We start from the raw sequence: 14,697 nt of genomic DNA, 5'->3' as shown, positions 1-14,697 counted from the left end.
TATTCCATGGTTGTGTGCCCCACTTTAGGGACCCTTCCTGGTAACAGTCTGCCCTGATCCTTCACTGAAGGTGTTAAGAATCCCCCTCAGTGGTTCCTCATTGCCTATAGAATAGCAGAGTAGCTCATGAACAAGGCACAGAAGATAGAAGCCTACCTTTCCTCTTTCCTACCCCTTGAATGTTGGGTTGCCCTCTCCCCCTGCCCTCCCAGCTTTAGCCAGTGTTCTGTGAATAGGATTTATCTTTGTATTTAACAGTCTAGGACAGCTTCATCGGCAAAGTATTCATCTGCAGGTGTAGGGTTCAGGCTCCTATCTGTATTTTGGGTCAAGGGGACCTGTATTCGAATCCTGGTTTCACTACCTTTTATGTGATCCAAACAAATGAAGTAACCTCTCTAAGCCTCAGGTTCTCCACCTGCATAAAATGGGGATGATCATCATAACGCCTTTTGTGCTTGCTTTTTGAGAGGATTACAGATAGTGTATATTAACTGCATGGCAAGTAGTGGTTGATAAATAAAACACACTTATTGCAGCTATTTTAGGTTCTCAAATCATTTATTGAGTGAAGTAAAACAACACATGCACACACATGTCTGTGTGTGATTCTCCACTTTTTCCTTTTCCAGGACAGCTAAGCAAGACGTGGATGATGAATACAGCATGCAGTACAGTGCCAGGGGCTCCCAGTCCTACTACACCGTGGCTCATGCCATCTCGGAGAGGGTGGAGAAACAGTCTGCCCTCCTCATTAACGGGACCCTAAAGCATTACCAGGTAATTGGCATGGTTTGAGTTTCCTTGGCAAGTTGTAACCATTTACCTAATTTTGATTGAAGTATGTCGTGCACATGTTGACTAAGGGCTTTTGATGACATTTTAGGCCACATCACTTATAATACTGAGATTCCTTTCATTGTGCCTATGATTCTTCTTTTAGAGTACTCCATGTTACCATCTTTACTAGGGCATGCCATACCCATTTTCTCTTTTATGCTTTTGGGATGTATTTTAAGTGATCTCTGCAAAATGGAAAACCCAGCCACATTCTATTAAACTGGAGAACATCCACGCCTCATCTTGAAGTATTTCTTTAAAATTTTTAGGTGTGGCTGTGGTTTTATGCCATGGATTCAACCCACCTAGGAGTAGCTGTCTACTACATTTATGCTTTTCCTTAAGACACAATAGGCCAGGCATGGTGGCTCACTCTTGTAATCCTATCACTTTGGGAGGCTGAGGTGGGTGGATCACTTGAGGTCAGGAGCTCGAGACCAGCCTGGCCAACATGGTGAAACCCTCTCTCTACTAAAGATACAAAAATTAGCTGGGTGTGGTGGCACATGCCTGTAATCCCGGCTACTCCGGAGGCTGAGGCAGGAGAATCGCTTGAGCTCGGGAGGTGGAGGTTGCAGTGAGCCAAGATCTTAGCACCGCACTCCAGCCTGGGTGACAAAGTGAAACTCCATCTACAAAAAAAAAAGATACAATAAAATTGTGAGCATCTGTGCTTTGATTAAAAATTAGGCCAATGTTTTATTTGACCTGTCTGGATTGAGGCTAATTCCTGTGTTCTACCTTCTACCACTTAGTGACGTTTCCCAAATTGTGTTCCATGAGACATTTGTTCTATGAATTGTTCCTTAAAAATTAAAAAAGAAGGCCAGGTGCGGTGGCTCACGCCTGTAATCCCAGCACTTTGGGAGGCTGATGCGGGCAGATCACAAGGTCAGGAGATTGAGACCATCCTTGCTAACACAGTGAAACCCTGTCTGTACTAAAAACACAAAAAAATTAGCTGGGTGTGGTGGCGGGCACCTGTAGTCCCAGCTACTCGGGAAGCTGAGGCGGGAGAATGGCGTGAACCCAGGAGGCGGAGCTTGCAGTGAGCCGAGATAGCACCACTGCACTCCAGCCTCGGCAACAGAGTGAGACTCTATCAAAAAAAAAATAAAAATAAAAATAAAAATAGATAAATAAAAAAAGAGGTTTGTGGCCAAATACTGTAACTAAGATTACCATATAAATTACTATTTCTAACTTGAATACTTGTGAACGTGAGTCGAGCGCCTTATTATTGATAATAGGCATAACCCTGGACTGTCCCTCGACAACAACCAGATATGGTCACTCTGGCAGTGACCCCTCTTGTTAATTCACATGCCCGTCAGCACACTTAGGACTCTGCGGAAATCAACATGTAACCATAATGCGCATCAGCATCCTGCAGTAAAATCACTTCTTTAACATTGTTTAACTTCATATTTCCCAAATTTCTTTGACTACCAAACCCTATTTTTATATCACCAATTAACATCCTGTAAGACTAGCGTCTTCTAGAATACACTTTAGGAAGTGTACTTGTTGGCATCGGGTCCTCTCTACTCTTAACACTTGGTACTGTGTCTGCTGCCCTTGCATAGGAGTGCAGAATACAACGACGGCCAGTACAGTACTGCCTTGATTGTGCTAAAGCACTAGCAGTTTTTACCTACCATTGCTTTTGCATCATCAGTGCAGATGTCAACACAGTAAAAATGACAAGTCATGCCTTAGTATTGTCATGCTAATCATTTTGACCTCATGGATCTCCTTCCAAGATCTTGGGGGCCCCTGAGAATCCCTGGAGCACATTCTGAGGACCACTGCTCTGGCCTTAGTAAGATCATGTTTTCTCCAAAGACCATGTCATAGTCCTGAGATCCAAAGCAGGTTTCATCTTGTTTGGCCTACCTGACATAGATGTTAACTCATAGCATGCTCTAATAAACTTTTATATATCTGCATATGGGAGATCCATCTTTTGAATTATTTGTAAATAACTTGTAATGCCACATGGGTTTTCTTCTGTCATCCAACACCCTTCTAAGCAGTCTTCATCACTCTCTTTTCAAACCTAGCTCCTTCGACTTCCATATGTGAGTTTTATGCCTGTGTGTTGCTGAGCTGCTGTAGATTCCCTGAACATGCCTTGCAGTGTCTCTCTGGGTTTATACCTTATGAAGTGCCTTCTTCCTGGAATCTTGACTAGCCATGTCTGCCTGATGAGATCTCACAAACCAGTTCAAGTTGTGGCTCAAACCTTCCCTGATCATTTCTCATAAACCAGTTCAAGTTGTGGCTCAAAGCCTTCCCTGATCATTCTCTCCATGAGTAAGCTTTCTATCTTCTTGCTTCTTGACAGGTTTTTGTGTCATTAATATTTACTTAACCTTGACATGGCTGAGGTCTTCCTGCTACTCCTAGAGAGCCACATAAGCTTGGTTCAATATCTAATCCTCCCCCTGGCCAATTCTGCCAGTTTCCAGCCTGAGAAAATCCAAATTACTTCCCACAATTTTTGTGAATTTCTAGTCTCCTCTGCTGCTAGTTTCTGCTTCTGTTTTGTATTGAATTAGCACAAACGCAAAATTCAGCCCCTTTACCAATTTTCACTAAAAAAAACAGAAACAAAAATTCATCCTACAGAGTATCCAAAATGTTTCTTGTATTTAGTTGACTTTTCTGAAGCTCTCGTGGTCTCAGGGTCACGTTGCAGGCTGACAGCTTCTCCTGTCTACCACTGTTTGTTTTATAATAATTTCACCTCTTTCCCTCTATCTTTTGCCCATTCTCTTGGAGGTTCTTCCTGTTTCTCTACTTATCTCTTGTTGTTGCTCTAGTTCTGCAGAAACCTTTAGGATGACTTTGGAATCTTGCATGGTACAAAGTATCTCAAGTGGCTTATGGAAGTATTGCTTCAAACCAATGTAGTGTCTCCCTAAGAAAAATTCTTGTCAATACAGTTTTATATGTATACATATACATTGGCACTGTCAACCACTTCTTGGTATATGTGTATATGTGCCTCATTCATTGTTTTCTCTTTTATTTGAGCTTCTGAAGGGAGGCATGCATCTTACAGACCTTCGTGTCTATCTGCTACAGCTCCTTGCATGGCCCCTTGAGCAGAATAGTCATTTAATAAATATTTTAAATAAACTAATTGCTTGCTTTGTTCTTACATAAAAAATTAACATTTCCCTAAGCATAACATCATTAGCAAGCTAAATTGACTTTCGCAAATATATATATAATTGATCCTATCATTTAAATCCAGCATCTGTGGTATGATGGTGGAAGGGAATTGTTGGTTGGGGGATGGAGGTTTAACAATTTTGTATTTTCACCCAACCTTACTTTTGTACTTAACGTGGGGAATCTCTGGTACAGTGTTTTTGTACTTCAGAAATACGTTGAGCATGTTTCCAGTCATCAGCTTCCAGTGTGCAGCCTCTGGGGAGTACCCACATTACAAAGTTTCCATGTGCTGCCTGGGAACTTTCTCTCTGCCAGGAAGAGAAATGTCCTCCTGTGGTCCCAGCAGAGTATCCCTGGCTCCCTGGTCACTCCGCCTTTTCACTGAGGGGACCTCACCCATATTACCAAAAAGGCTGTTTTTAATAATCTGTGATCTGTGTGCCAAATCTGCCTTCACATTGGCTTTTTATTCTTGGAGTGGTTGGATTAGATTTTGGTTTGGGCTTTTTTCATTTATAATAATTCTAGAATGTCATATACTGTGAAATACTAAGTGTGGATGAGCGGCAAAACTGCTTTAAAACTCACCTGTCAAGAAGCAAGAAGATAGAAAGCTTACTCATGGAGAGAATGCTCAGGCTCATATTTTACATTCTTTTTGCATTGGTGCTTCCCCCATTTTCCTACTGCGGGAAACCCAACATATAGCACTGAGGAGTTAAGAAGTCACAGCCTCACTTGAGTTGTATTAGTATTAATTACCTGTGCAGATCTTGGATAATTGAAGCAATTACTCTTCATTTCAGCTCCAGGGCCTGGAATGGATGGTTTCCCTGTATAATAACAACTTGAACGGAATCTTAGCCGATGAAATGGGGCTAGGAAAGACCATACAGACCATTGCACTCATCACTTATCTGATGGAGCACAAAAGACTCAATGGCCCCTATCTCATCATTGTTCCCCTTTCGTAAGTAAAGTCATTTATTCCACAGTCATTGTTCTGTATGTTGTAGAGTGCCCGATTAGTAGCTTGTCCTTGTTTTTTACTTAAGACAGAATTGTAGCATGTACTAACCTAAATCCAGATTACCAAGAGCATGTAATCTGGATTTAGGTTTTAATTTCCCACCCCTCCCCATCCTAGCCTGTTTGATTGGCTATTTAAGCACGGGACCGAGTGATTTTATCAGCCATCAGCATTACAGGCCTGCACAGCCTGAACACTGCATAGTGAGTCTTGCTCATCATTATTCCTTAAGTGGCTCACAAAGGGGAAAGGGGTGTGTGTGTGTGTGTGTGTGTGTGTGTGTGTGTGTGTGTGATTTCCTTGATATTTTCCTTATTCCATTTCCAAAAGATGATATATTCTTAAATCTTCCTTTTAAAAGCAGAACATAAATCAAAATCATAACTAGGAGTTTTGCATTAAAATAACCTTAGTATGTGCCCTGAGGTTATGTTTCAATGAGTTTGCTGCTTAGTAAGGACAGGCCTTTGCTGTTCGCCATTACGTTCCCAGTGCCTCACCTGCTAGGTGGTTCTTAGAAGGTCCTAAGTGGGCACTACTGAGTGAGGGCACAGTGATTCACAAGCACCCTCCCTGGGAGTTCAGTGTGTCTGCCTGTGGGTGTTAGGTTGCAGCTTTGTTCACCAAGGTCTTGTTATAGATCTCAATGCTGATATGAACTTGGACCTTCAGTAAGAAGAAGGATTCTATTAATATTATTGTGTTTTCTTTGAATTTTTTCTAATGAAGACTATTTGCAGCCCTTTTTGTATGAATTATCTGTATCTATAATATTTAGGCATCTTTTGCATTTGATCTATATTTTGCATGTTCTGAATCATATGTACAGTGACACTTTCAGGGCTTTAAAAAACGTCATTCAATATTTCTTTCCCTGTTCCCTCTTGACAGATTTATTTTATGTTTTCATGTGGTTTTATAATTTCTTTTTCCTGACTCATCTTTTTTCTGAACCTATATGGCTGTTTATGAAGATTCCTAAAATCATTCTGGCAATTGCTCTTTTTTAATATCATATTACAGTTTAGTTTTTTGCTCTCTATATTTATGTATTCTTTAGTTTTTTTCTTACAAGATTTTTTTATGAACCACAAACTTGTCATGTTTTGTGACAGTTTGTTTTGAACTCTTATTTCCACACCTTTAAAATAAATATCTTGTTGAGATATGTTATATTCTGTAGCCCCTTTCAAGGTGAGGCCTGAAAATGAATAAGAACATCTTTTTAACCATTGATTTTTATACAAATGTCTTTTTTCTGTTTTTTTTTGTTGTTGTTGTTCGTAGGACTCTATCTAACTGGACATATGAATTTGACAAATGGGCTCCTTCTGTGGTGAAGATTTCTTACAAGGTTTGGAATGCTGTATTTATATATAAATGTGGAAAAGCAAAAAATAGACCCTATTTTCTTCATTCCATATGCACATCTGTGAACTGTATTTGGTTGTAAAGTTTTGTCATGTACATCATGTACTAAACCGTGAGAGTTAATCATCCCAAGAAGATTACTGTAATAAACCATAATTACTTTCAGATAGTGAAATCCAGAAGAAAATTGTTAATTATCATATTGCAAGGTTTCTGATGAGAGTAATACAAATGACAAATATCACACATTCTGCGTGCTGCTGACTGGCTCGCTGTGGGCTGCTACCGTGCCCACTGTTCCTGCAAAGTCAGGCAATTACCCGGATGCCCGGGCTGCCTGCTGTACTTTCTCAACAGAATTGGAGGCTTTCAGCAGAGCGGTGGGTTCTCTACTACCACAAATTCACTGTCATTTCCATTTCCCTTTGCCCTCCCACTGTCTTTGGTGGGAAAACCTTTCTAAAAAAAGATCTGAAAAGGGTCAAGACGTGTAATTTAGCCAAAACTTCCTCGTGTATAATAGATCAGTCTATGAGAATGTGTGTCTGTGCATTCTTCAGTCACATGTCTGGGCATCATTAAGCTATGAAAAGTGAGAAATAATGCACATATATGTCCATAGGATCATGCATGTATTTTTTTCTTTCCATTCAGGGTACTCCTGCCATGCGTCGCTCCCTTGTCCCCCAGCTACGGAGTGGCAAATTCAATGTCCTCTTGACTACTTATGAGTATATTATAAAAGACAAGCACATTCTTGCAAAGGTATGTTTTTAAAAAATAATTTTCTCTCTAATTAGGACCATTGCACTGGAATGTGAAGTATTGCCCAAGTCAGTAGTGTAATTGGATCCTTAGATGGCTTGTCCTTTTCTTTATTTTTTAAAAATTTTTTCAGAGTTTGATATGTTTTGGTCATGGATTTGATTTCATGCATGCTGTTTGTGTGTGTGTGTGTGTGTGTGTGTGTGTGTGTGTGTGTGTGTTTATGATTGATCCTGGGGCGGCTCTTGTCTATCCCCTCAGAGTTGATGAGTTTACATCTCTTAAAAAAATTCACCTGGTTGCTTCTGCAACTCTTTTCTCTCTAACAGCTTTGAACATTCTGGGGAAAGAAATAATTGTTTTTGTTGCCCTGAGATATTGTCAGTGTACCTTCATTCTTCTTGTGCCTTTGTTTCTCCAAAGATGAGCCAGACACCTCTCCATATGGTCTCCACCATATGAACATTTATCCAAGCAGTGGCTTTTGTGGTAGTCTTGTTTCAGGTTTTTCCTGGTGAAATAATAGACTATCATTGTTGGAATTACTTAAGGTTGTTTCTGTGACTATTTATTTGAAACTGAGAAAGAGGTGTTTCTGTGACTTACATGTCTCCTAATTTTTATGTCCTAAATTGTTCCTTAGCCACAAAGTAGAAATTTTTACTCCCATTTATATCATCTTGTCTTCTAATATGTTCATGTGGAAAGATGGAAGTACTCTCTTTCGTGGAACAAATAATGAAAACTCTTTTTTTTCTCTTTAGTAATTTTTTTTACCCCATGAAGTTTTGAAAGCACTATAATCTGAAACTAAGTTATGTCCAAAATTGAATAGAATCTCTATTTCTGGGGTCTATTCTACCTCTGCATTAAACTCTTGCTCTGGGAACTGAGAGTTCCCTTCATGGCATCATAGGAAATAACAAAAAGGAAATGTGTTCCCAGGGGAGGTTTAATAATTGAGATGGCACTGGCAACAATGCTGTGTTCCACCTCCTCACACTCAGAGATGAATTTGGCAGTGTCAAAAATGATGTGTTTTCAATATTACTATGGGAATGTGTTTGTACATTTGAGATCCTTTTAAAAAAATTCATCTTGTGTCTTCTGCATATGTATTTCAAGATTCATTGGAGACGCCTGGTAATGAGATGCACTGCTTTTATTTGTTACTGGAGAAATGGAACTATAGAAAGAGGTAGTAATTTTGTCCAAGTGGAAGACCTCATTAGTAGTAGACCCAATAGCAAAATCAAAGGCCTCTGATTCTTTATTATTTCATAAGCTAAATTAGGCAGGAAAGTAGATTTAGGATATTTATTTAAATATTTGTCTGCTTGCCTCTTTTCATGCTATTGGTAAGTCTGAGGCAGTTGATTGTGCAGCTTTAATTATCCTTAAACAGTTTTCTTAGTGGTGGTGGAGGAAGGAAAAAAAATCGAGGTAGTTTTTTTTTTTGTTTTTTTCTTACCTGTACATCCCAGCCTGACTGATGATTTTATTCCTTTTCCCCTGGCACGTCTGATGCTTCTAATGAGGAAGGCAAGGACTGTATAGAATACTTTCCTCATCTCGCTTCTCTCTCTAGGAGCTTTGCAGCAGGATCTGGGGACATCTGAGCACCAGATGTTTTTCTTGGCCATTGCCACTGTTGTGTAGAGAATGGATAGGCTTAGTGGAACATTCCTCATTGTTCTCACTTTAAGAAACTGAACAGTGCTCTTAAGAGGACTGAAGGGTAAGGTATGAGAGAGGGAACGTACTGTGTAGGCAGGAAGGAGGACTGGGCCATATAAGCATTCTGGACGTTTTACGCAATCGTCATCTTGGGGAAGTATGCTGTATTTAATTCTGCAGTTTTGGCATAAATACAGGAATGATATTTTTGCAGTGCGCTTTCTGCCAGTGAGTATATTGTTTTATTTTTGATAAAACAGGGGTCCTAGATCTGGCAGGTAAGGAATGTGCGTGTATTGAGGGAGCTTCGTTGTCAGACCTAATTTTTGAAAAGCCGTATGTACAAATTTAATGTGAAATAGTCCAACTTTTAAATGTTAGCAACCAGTCCAAACAAAACAAAACACACTTCCGAGCCAAGCCCTAAAGGTAGTAACCAGCCAGGCTAATAGAAAAGAAGGCATGGAGCCAAGAATATCTCAGCTGTAGAACCTGCTAGGGCCATCTTGGAAAAATCAGTCATTAACCTCTGCTTCAGGTGGGTACCTATATTCTATGCCTGTCATGAGCTGAAATAGCATGACCATGAAATCTGGGATAGCTGTCATGATACGTATTAATAGAAGGGGCATTGGATGGGGAGAGGCAGGATCCACACGTGGAAACAACCATGTCATTCTGGACCCAAATTTCCTTCTTTGTAAAAAGTTGATTTGGAATTACGTGGTCTGTAAGGAACATTGTTCCTTTAACATTCTATTATTATAGGATGTCTTATGCGGCCTATCAGGCATGAGACATTGTTGAGATTCCCTTGTCTCAAAGGTAATCACAGCATATCATATACCAAGGATGGGTTCTTTGGTTTTCCGCACCACCACTTGCTTGTTGGAAATAGTTGTATTTTCCCTTGTTTACTACACGTCCGTCCTTCCTCTTGTGTTATAGATTCGGTGGAAATACATGATAGTGGACGAAGGCCACCGAATGAAGAATCACCACTGCAAGCTGACTCAGGTCTTGAACACTCACTATGTGGCCCCCAGAAGGATCCTCTTGACTGGGACCCCGCTGCAGAATAAGCTCCCTGAACTCTGGGCCCTCCTCAACTTCCTCCTCCCAACAATTTTTAAGAGCTGCAGCACATTTGAACAATGGTTCAATGCTCCATTTGCCATGACTGGTGAAAGGGTACTGGTCTGACTTTTGTTTTTTCCACTGCATGACAATGACATGAAATGAAAGGCCCTAAAGCTGAGAACATTAGAGCCACAGAACACCCGCAGGGTGGTTTCCACTGTTGTTTATTTTATGAAACCCATCGGTGGGTGGACATGGTCTTGTGGTGGGGTTATTTTCCCCTCCTAGGAAAATGGATCTAGTGGTACATGGGGCATCTAACCCCTTTGTCTTTTGCCAGCATGTTTACCAGGCTACCAGAAAAGGGTCCCAACCGGTGGAATGCTTAACTGCAGTGGGCCACAGGGAGGATGAACATGGAGATATTTTGCTGAAGTAATTTAACCAGACCAAATTAACCAACTAAATACAAGCTTTAAACAAATCTTTCCTTGTTATAAACTTGGAGTTCCCTTTAAAATATTTCCACATAAAGATTTTGTGTGTAAAACAGAACTAGTTTTCACAAATTTTCTGCAGACCTTTTTTTTTTCTTTTTAGGTTTTAATGTGATTTTCAGTTTTGTGTGTACATAAATAGTCTTCCTGGAGTAGCCATTTATTTTCCAATTTCTTATTGTTCCTTCCACTGTCTTCTCTTAAGAGCTCATTTATGAAAGGTAGACAATGGGCCATTGCAAGAAAAGAAATGGGCACACGTCAGTTTCATAGTGGTTCCTCATTCATAGGAATGAAAAGCCACTAAAAATGCTTTAGTAAAATTTCGGTTTGAATTATTTGGCCCTTTGATGTTGAGGCACGTGGGCCCATCCTCAGTAGTTAACTCACTGGCTTGCCCATTTGTAGAAAGTAGTGTCAATCAACTCTGCCCCCTAGAGGTTAATAGCAGAAGGGTGAAAGAGAAAGCCGGGAAATTTATAAGATGGACTAAACTTGAACTAGATAGGGCTGAGAAAAGGAAAGGAGGGAAGTTAGAGGGACTTAGAGGTTCACCAGCACAAACTGGATCAACTCTTGTTCCTCTTCTTTATATGTTCAAGCCCCTGTTCCTTTAGTTTGTTTCTGTGTCTGAGACAACCAAGACGAAGGGCCTAACTTAAGGCTGCCACTTTAAATAGGGAACATATTAACTATTGCCCCCCTTCTCCCATTCTATCTCAATCTTCAGTCTGTCTTCATTGACAGTCATATCCCATACAATTTGAGGCTGTTGACACTACTGATAAAAAACTGGTGGCTTCCGGGCTCTTTTCCATAGAACTCAGCGTTAAGACAAAGACACCTATTTAGAGGTCATTTTGTTACCACTTGGTAGGCAGGTGGGAAGATAATTCAGAGGTAGATATGACAGGCTTAAACTTGGCTTTAATGCATGTAAAATGTCAATCATGTATTGAACCACATATATGTAACATAAAGCTTTATTGTATGAAACATCCTTTTCTTTAAAAAATCAAATTCATAATAAGCCTCTCTTACAGGTGGACTTAAATGAAGAAGAAACTATATTGATCATCAGGCGTCTACATAAGGTGTTAAGACCATTTTTACTAAGGAGACTGAAGAAAGAAGTTGAATCCCAGCTTCCCGAAAAAGTATGTTGCACAACCAGAAGTTGTGGGTTTTTTTTTTCCTCCAGCAAATATATTTGAAGTACCTGCCTCTGAAATTGTGTTTCTGAAACAGCAGACTCATATTGTAGTTAATAGTATCTTGAAAATATCTTAAATTGTTTTTTTGTTTGATAGGGCTAGAGAGAGCAGGGAAATTATAGCATTTGCAGCCTGTTTTCCAAAAGCGTTCGAGCAGATTTTATAAAATTATCAAATTCACTGAGTCTCATTTACATTTTAATTTTAGATTTTTTTTTTTTTTTTTTAAGTTACGGACCTCATTGAGTTCACTGTTGCAGGCACTGTAGAATTGTTCTGCTTATAAGTGAATGGAAGATTTGGCGTTGGGGACTTGTATCATCATTGAAGGGGGTGGTAAACATTTACAGGTTTTCTAGAAATTTATTTAACATTTGATGTTTGTGATGTCACCATTCTGACAGTAAGTGAAAAAACAGAGTTCCTGCAAATTACAGACACATCATCTAATTATTCGGGGACATTATTTTTGTTCTGTGCCATAAAAATAAGTTCCTGTGAACATTTTAAGCCAGTATTTTTCAGACTAACTTTTGGAAACTTAGTCTGCAGTACTTTAGAACACTTTTTGAGCCCTTAGCTCCATGTTTTGGGGTTGGTGTGAGTATTAGTTTAATAGGTTTCTGATCATATTTTGGAACCATGCATATTTGAATTCTAAGTTTCATTCTCTTAAAGATAGTTTAGCATTGTATACTATTTGTTGCATGAGGTATTTTGATTTGAGTTTTTTCTTTAGAAGAGCCAATTCTGAAATGTCTTATTTTTGCATGATTGTGGTTTTTCTGGGTAACGACTCTATTTTTGGACAGATTGGTTCATCCTGTTCATTTTTAAGTGGGAGTTTTCAAGATGGTGTACAAAGTTGATCACTTTGTTACGAGAGAATTTTATTCCCTAATCCTTTATGCATTGCCAGAAAAAAAAATTAAAAATGACTTTTATACCATGCATATCTCAGTGAAAGTCTAAGTATTTAAGTATTTTATTCTGCTGGTGAATGCATCTTGGATGTAGAATGCTATTGATATTCCCTTGGACTTCCTGTGGTCTTGGCCTCTGGGTAGCTCCCTTTCTGTTCAACATGGAGTTTAGTTACTGAGTAGATAAATTGATGAATGGGTATAGTGGCCATGTGGGTGCCTTGAATTACTTCCTAGCATACAGTTACGGTGATTCTGCAAGTGATAGAGATGGAATGTTAAACATTTTAATTTATCCCATAATTTCTTTTTTTTTCTTTAGAAGAGGTATAAAATAAAAGGCAATTAACTGAAGCCCTTCATTTATTCATTCCATAAGACTTCTTAATCTTGTTCATTCACTTCTAAGACTGGCTAATACAGATAGATTTTTAAAAATATATTGCAAGTTGAAAGTATGTTATGTTGTAAGAAAATCCACTAGAGAAAAATTGAAATTTTTGCAGCCTAAGAATTATGAGGCGATTAATTATATCACAAAGGAATTCTTTGCTTTGCAAAAATATTTATTTTATGGTTCTTTCTACAAGAGAAGTTCCTGAGTATACTTGAAGGATGATAAAATTTTTAAGAAATGTATTTACCCTCAAATGATCAAGAGTATGTCTCTTGCATAAAGTATACATGTATTTATTAACACCCAGAGTATTATATTTGAGGTATGTAAAATACTCAGTGTGTGGTATTATCTACCTTTAGAGGTATCTGTACCTTTAAAGGCAGCCATGTTATCTTTTCCTTTGGTGGAGTGGAAATCATGGGCTCTGCCTGTCAGAGTAGGCATGGGTTTCACCACATTCTCCATATCTTACTATGTGAACTTGGGCAAGTCATCTAACCTAAATGGGTCTTAGTGTTCTCATCAGTGAACTGGAAGATAAATGACTCTGTCTTATGGAGTTGTGAGGATTAAATGATGTAGGGCTCCTAATACCATGCCAGGCACATGGTAGGCACCCAACCAATGACAGCTGCTTCTACCATATTCCTTATTTTCTACTCATGTTGCTGTCTCTGTTATTAATGGGAGTTCCATTTTCCTATTCTTCAAGCTCTTTCTCACTGTTCTCTTGTCTTTGCTATCCTTCCGGTAGCCCCCCCACATCTCTCTCCATAAACTTTTCAAGCACTTTGTGTGTGTATGTGGTTGTTGTTGTTATGGCTGGGCTGATGTTCATTTTCTACTTTTTCAGCCTTGTTAGGATTTTTTTTTTTAGCCTGGGGAAAGTTGGAAATTTCATTGCCATCTTAGGGGGTAAAGAAGTTTCTTCTACCACCACTGCTTACAGCCACAAACAATGCGTATGTCTTACTTAGCCTGAATAAAGAATCCAGAAAGGAACTATGGCACATGGAGGAAAAGGCTAAATACTTTCACAGCAGTAATTCTCAAATGTTTTTATGAAAAAAGAGCCATATAGGAAAGAGGCTTTTACTTTTATTTTTTAATTTATGTGTAGTAAAATTTGCTTCTTTTGGTGTATAGTTTTATGAGTTTTGACAAATGAAGAGTTGTGTTAACCATGCCCACAACAAAAATTCAAAACAATGTAATCATCCACCGCTCCAAAAAAAATTCCCTGGTATTTCCTGGTACTACTTCTTTTCAGTCAAACCCTCCCTCGGCTCTTAGCCTCATGCAGCCACTAATCTGTTCTCCATCCCTGTCTATAGCTTTATCTTTTCCAAAATGTCGTATGAGTAGAATAAGACAATATATAACCTTTTGCATGTTTTTTTTTAATTTGGCAAAATGTGTTTCAGATTCATCCATGTTGTTGCATGTATCAATAGTTGGTTCATTTTTATTGTTGAATAATATTCCATTACATGGATGCAGCGCAGTTTGTTTGACATTTGGGTAATTTCTAGTTTTTGACAATTATGAATAGAGCTGCTATAAACTTTCATGTACAGGTTTTTGTGTGAACATAGGTTTTCATTTCACTTGAGTAAACGCCTTAGGTGTATGACTGGTTGATCGAATGGTCAGTGTATACATAGATTTGTAAGAAACTTCTGCATTGTTTCTTAGACTGTCTGAAGCACTGGGTAGT

At 38.9% G+C, this 14,697-nt stretch overlaps 1 protein-coding gene across 8 annotated transcripts in view; it reads left to right on the top strand.

Moving 5' to 3' along the window:
* Window positions 1-14,697, top strand: part of SMARCA2 (SWI/SNF related, matrix associated, actin dependent regulator of chromatin, subfamily a, member 2) — a 178,097-nt gene that overhangs the window by 61,641 nt on the left and 101,759 nt on the right. For all 8 annotated transcript variants that reach the window (XM_054657899.2, XM_054657897.2, XM_054657898.2 and 5 more), the window contains exons 14-19: window positions 633-780; window positions 4,830-4,993; window positions 6,341-6,407; window positions 7,079-7,189; window positions 9,815-10,057; window positions 11,487-11,600. In XM_054657899.2, coding sequence (XP_054513874.1) covers window positions 633-780; window positions 4,830-4,993; window positions 6,341-6,407; window positions 7,079-7,189; window positions 9,815-10,057; window positions 11,487-11,600 — 847 coding nt within the window. The remainder of the gene's footprint in view (window positions 1-632; window positions 781-4,829; window positions 4,994-6,340; window positions 6,408-7,078; window positions 7,190-9,814; window positions 10,058-11,486; window positions 11,601-14,697) is intronic.

The sequence above is a fragment of the Pan troglodytes genome, chromosome 11 (assembly GCF_028858775.2).
Source record: "Pan troglodytes isolate AG18354 chromosome 11, NHGRI_mPanTro3-v2.0_pri, whole genome shotgun sequence".
Lineage (NCBI taxonomy): Eukaryota > Metazoa > Chordata > Mammalia > Primates > Hominidae > Pan > Pan troglodytes.
Note: the sequence above shows the minus strand (reverse complement) of the source record. Positions and strands in the feature narration are given on the sequence as shown.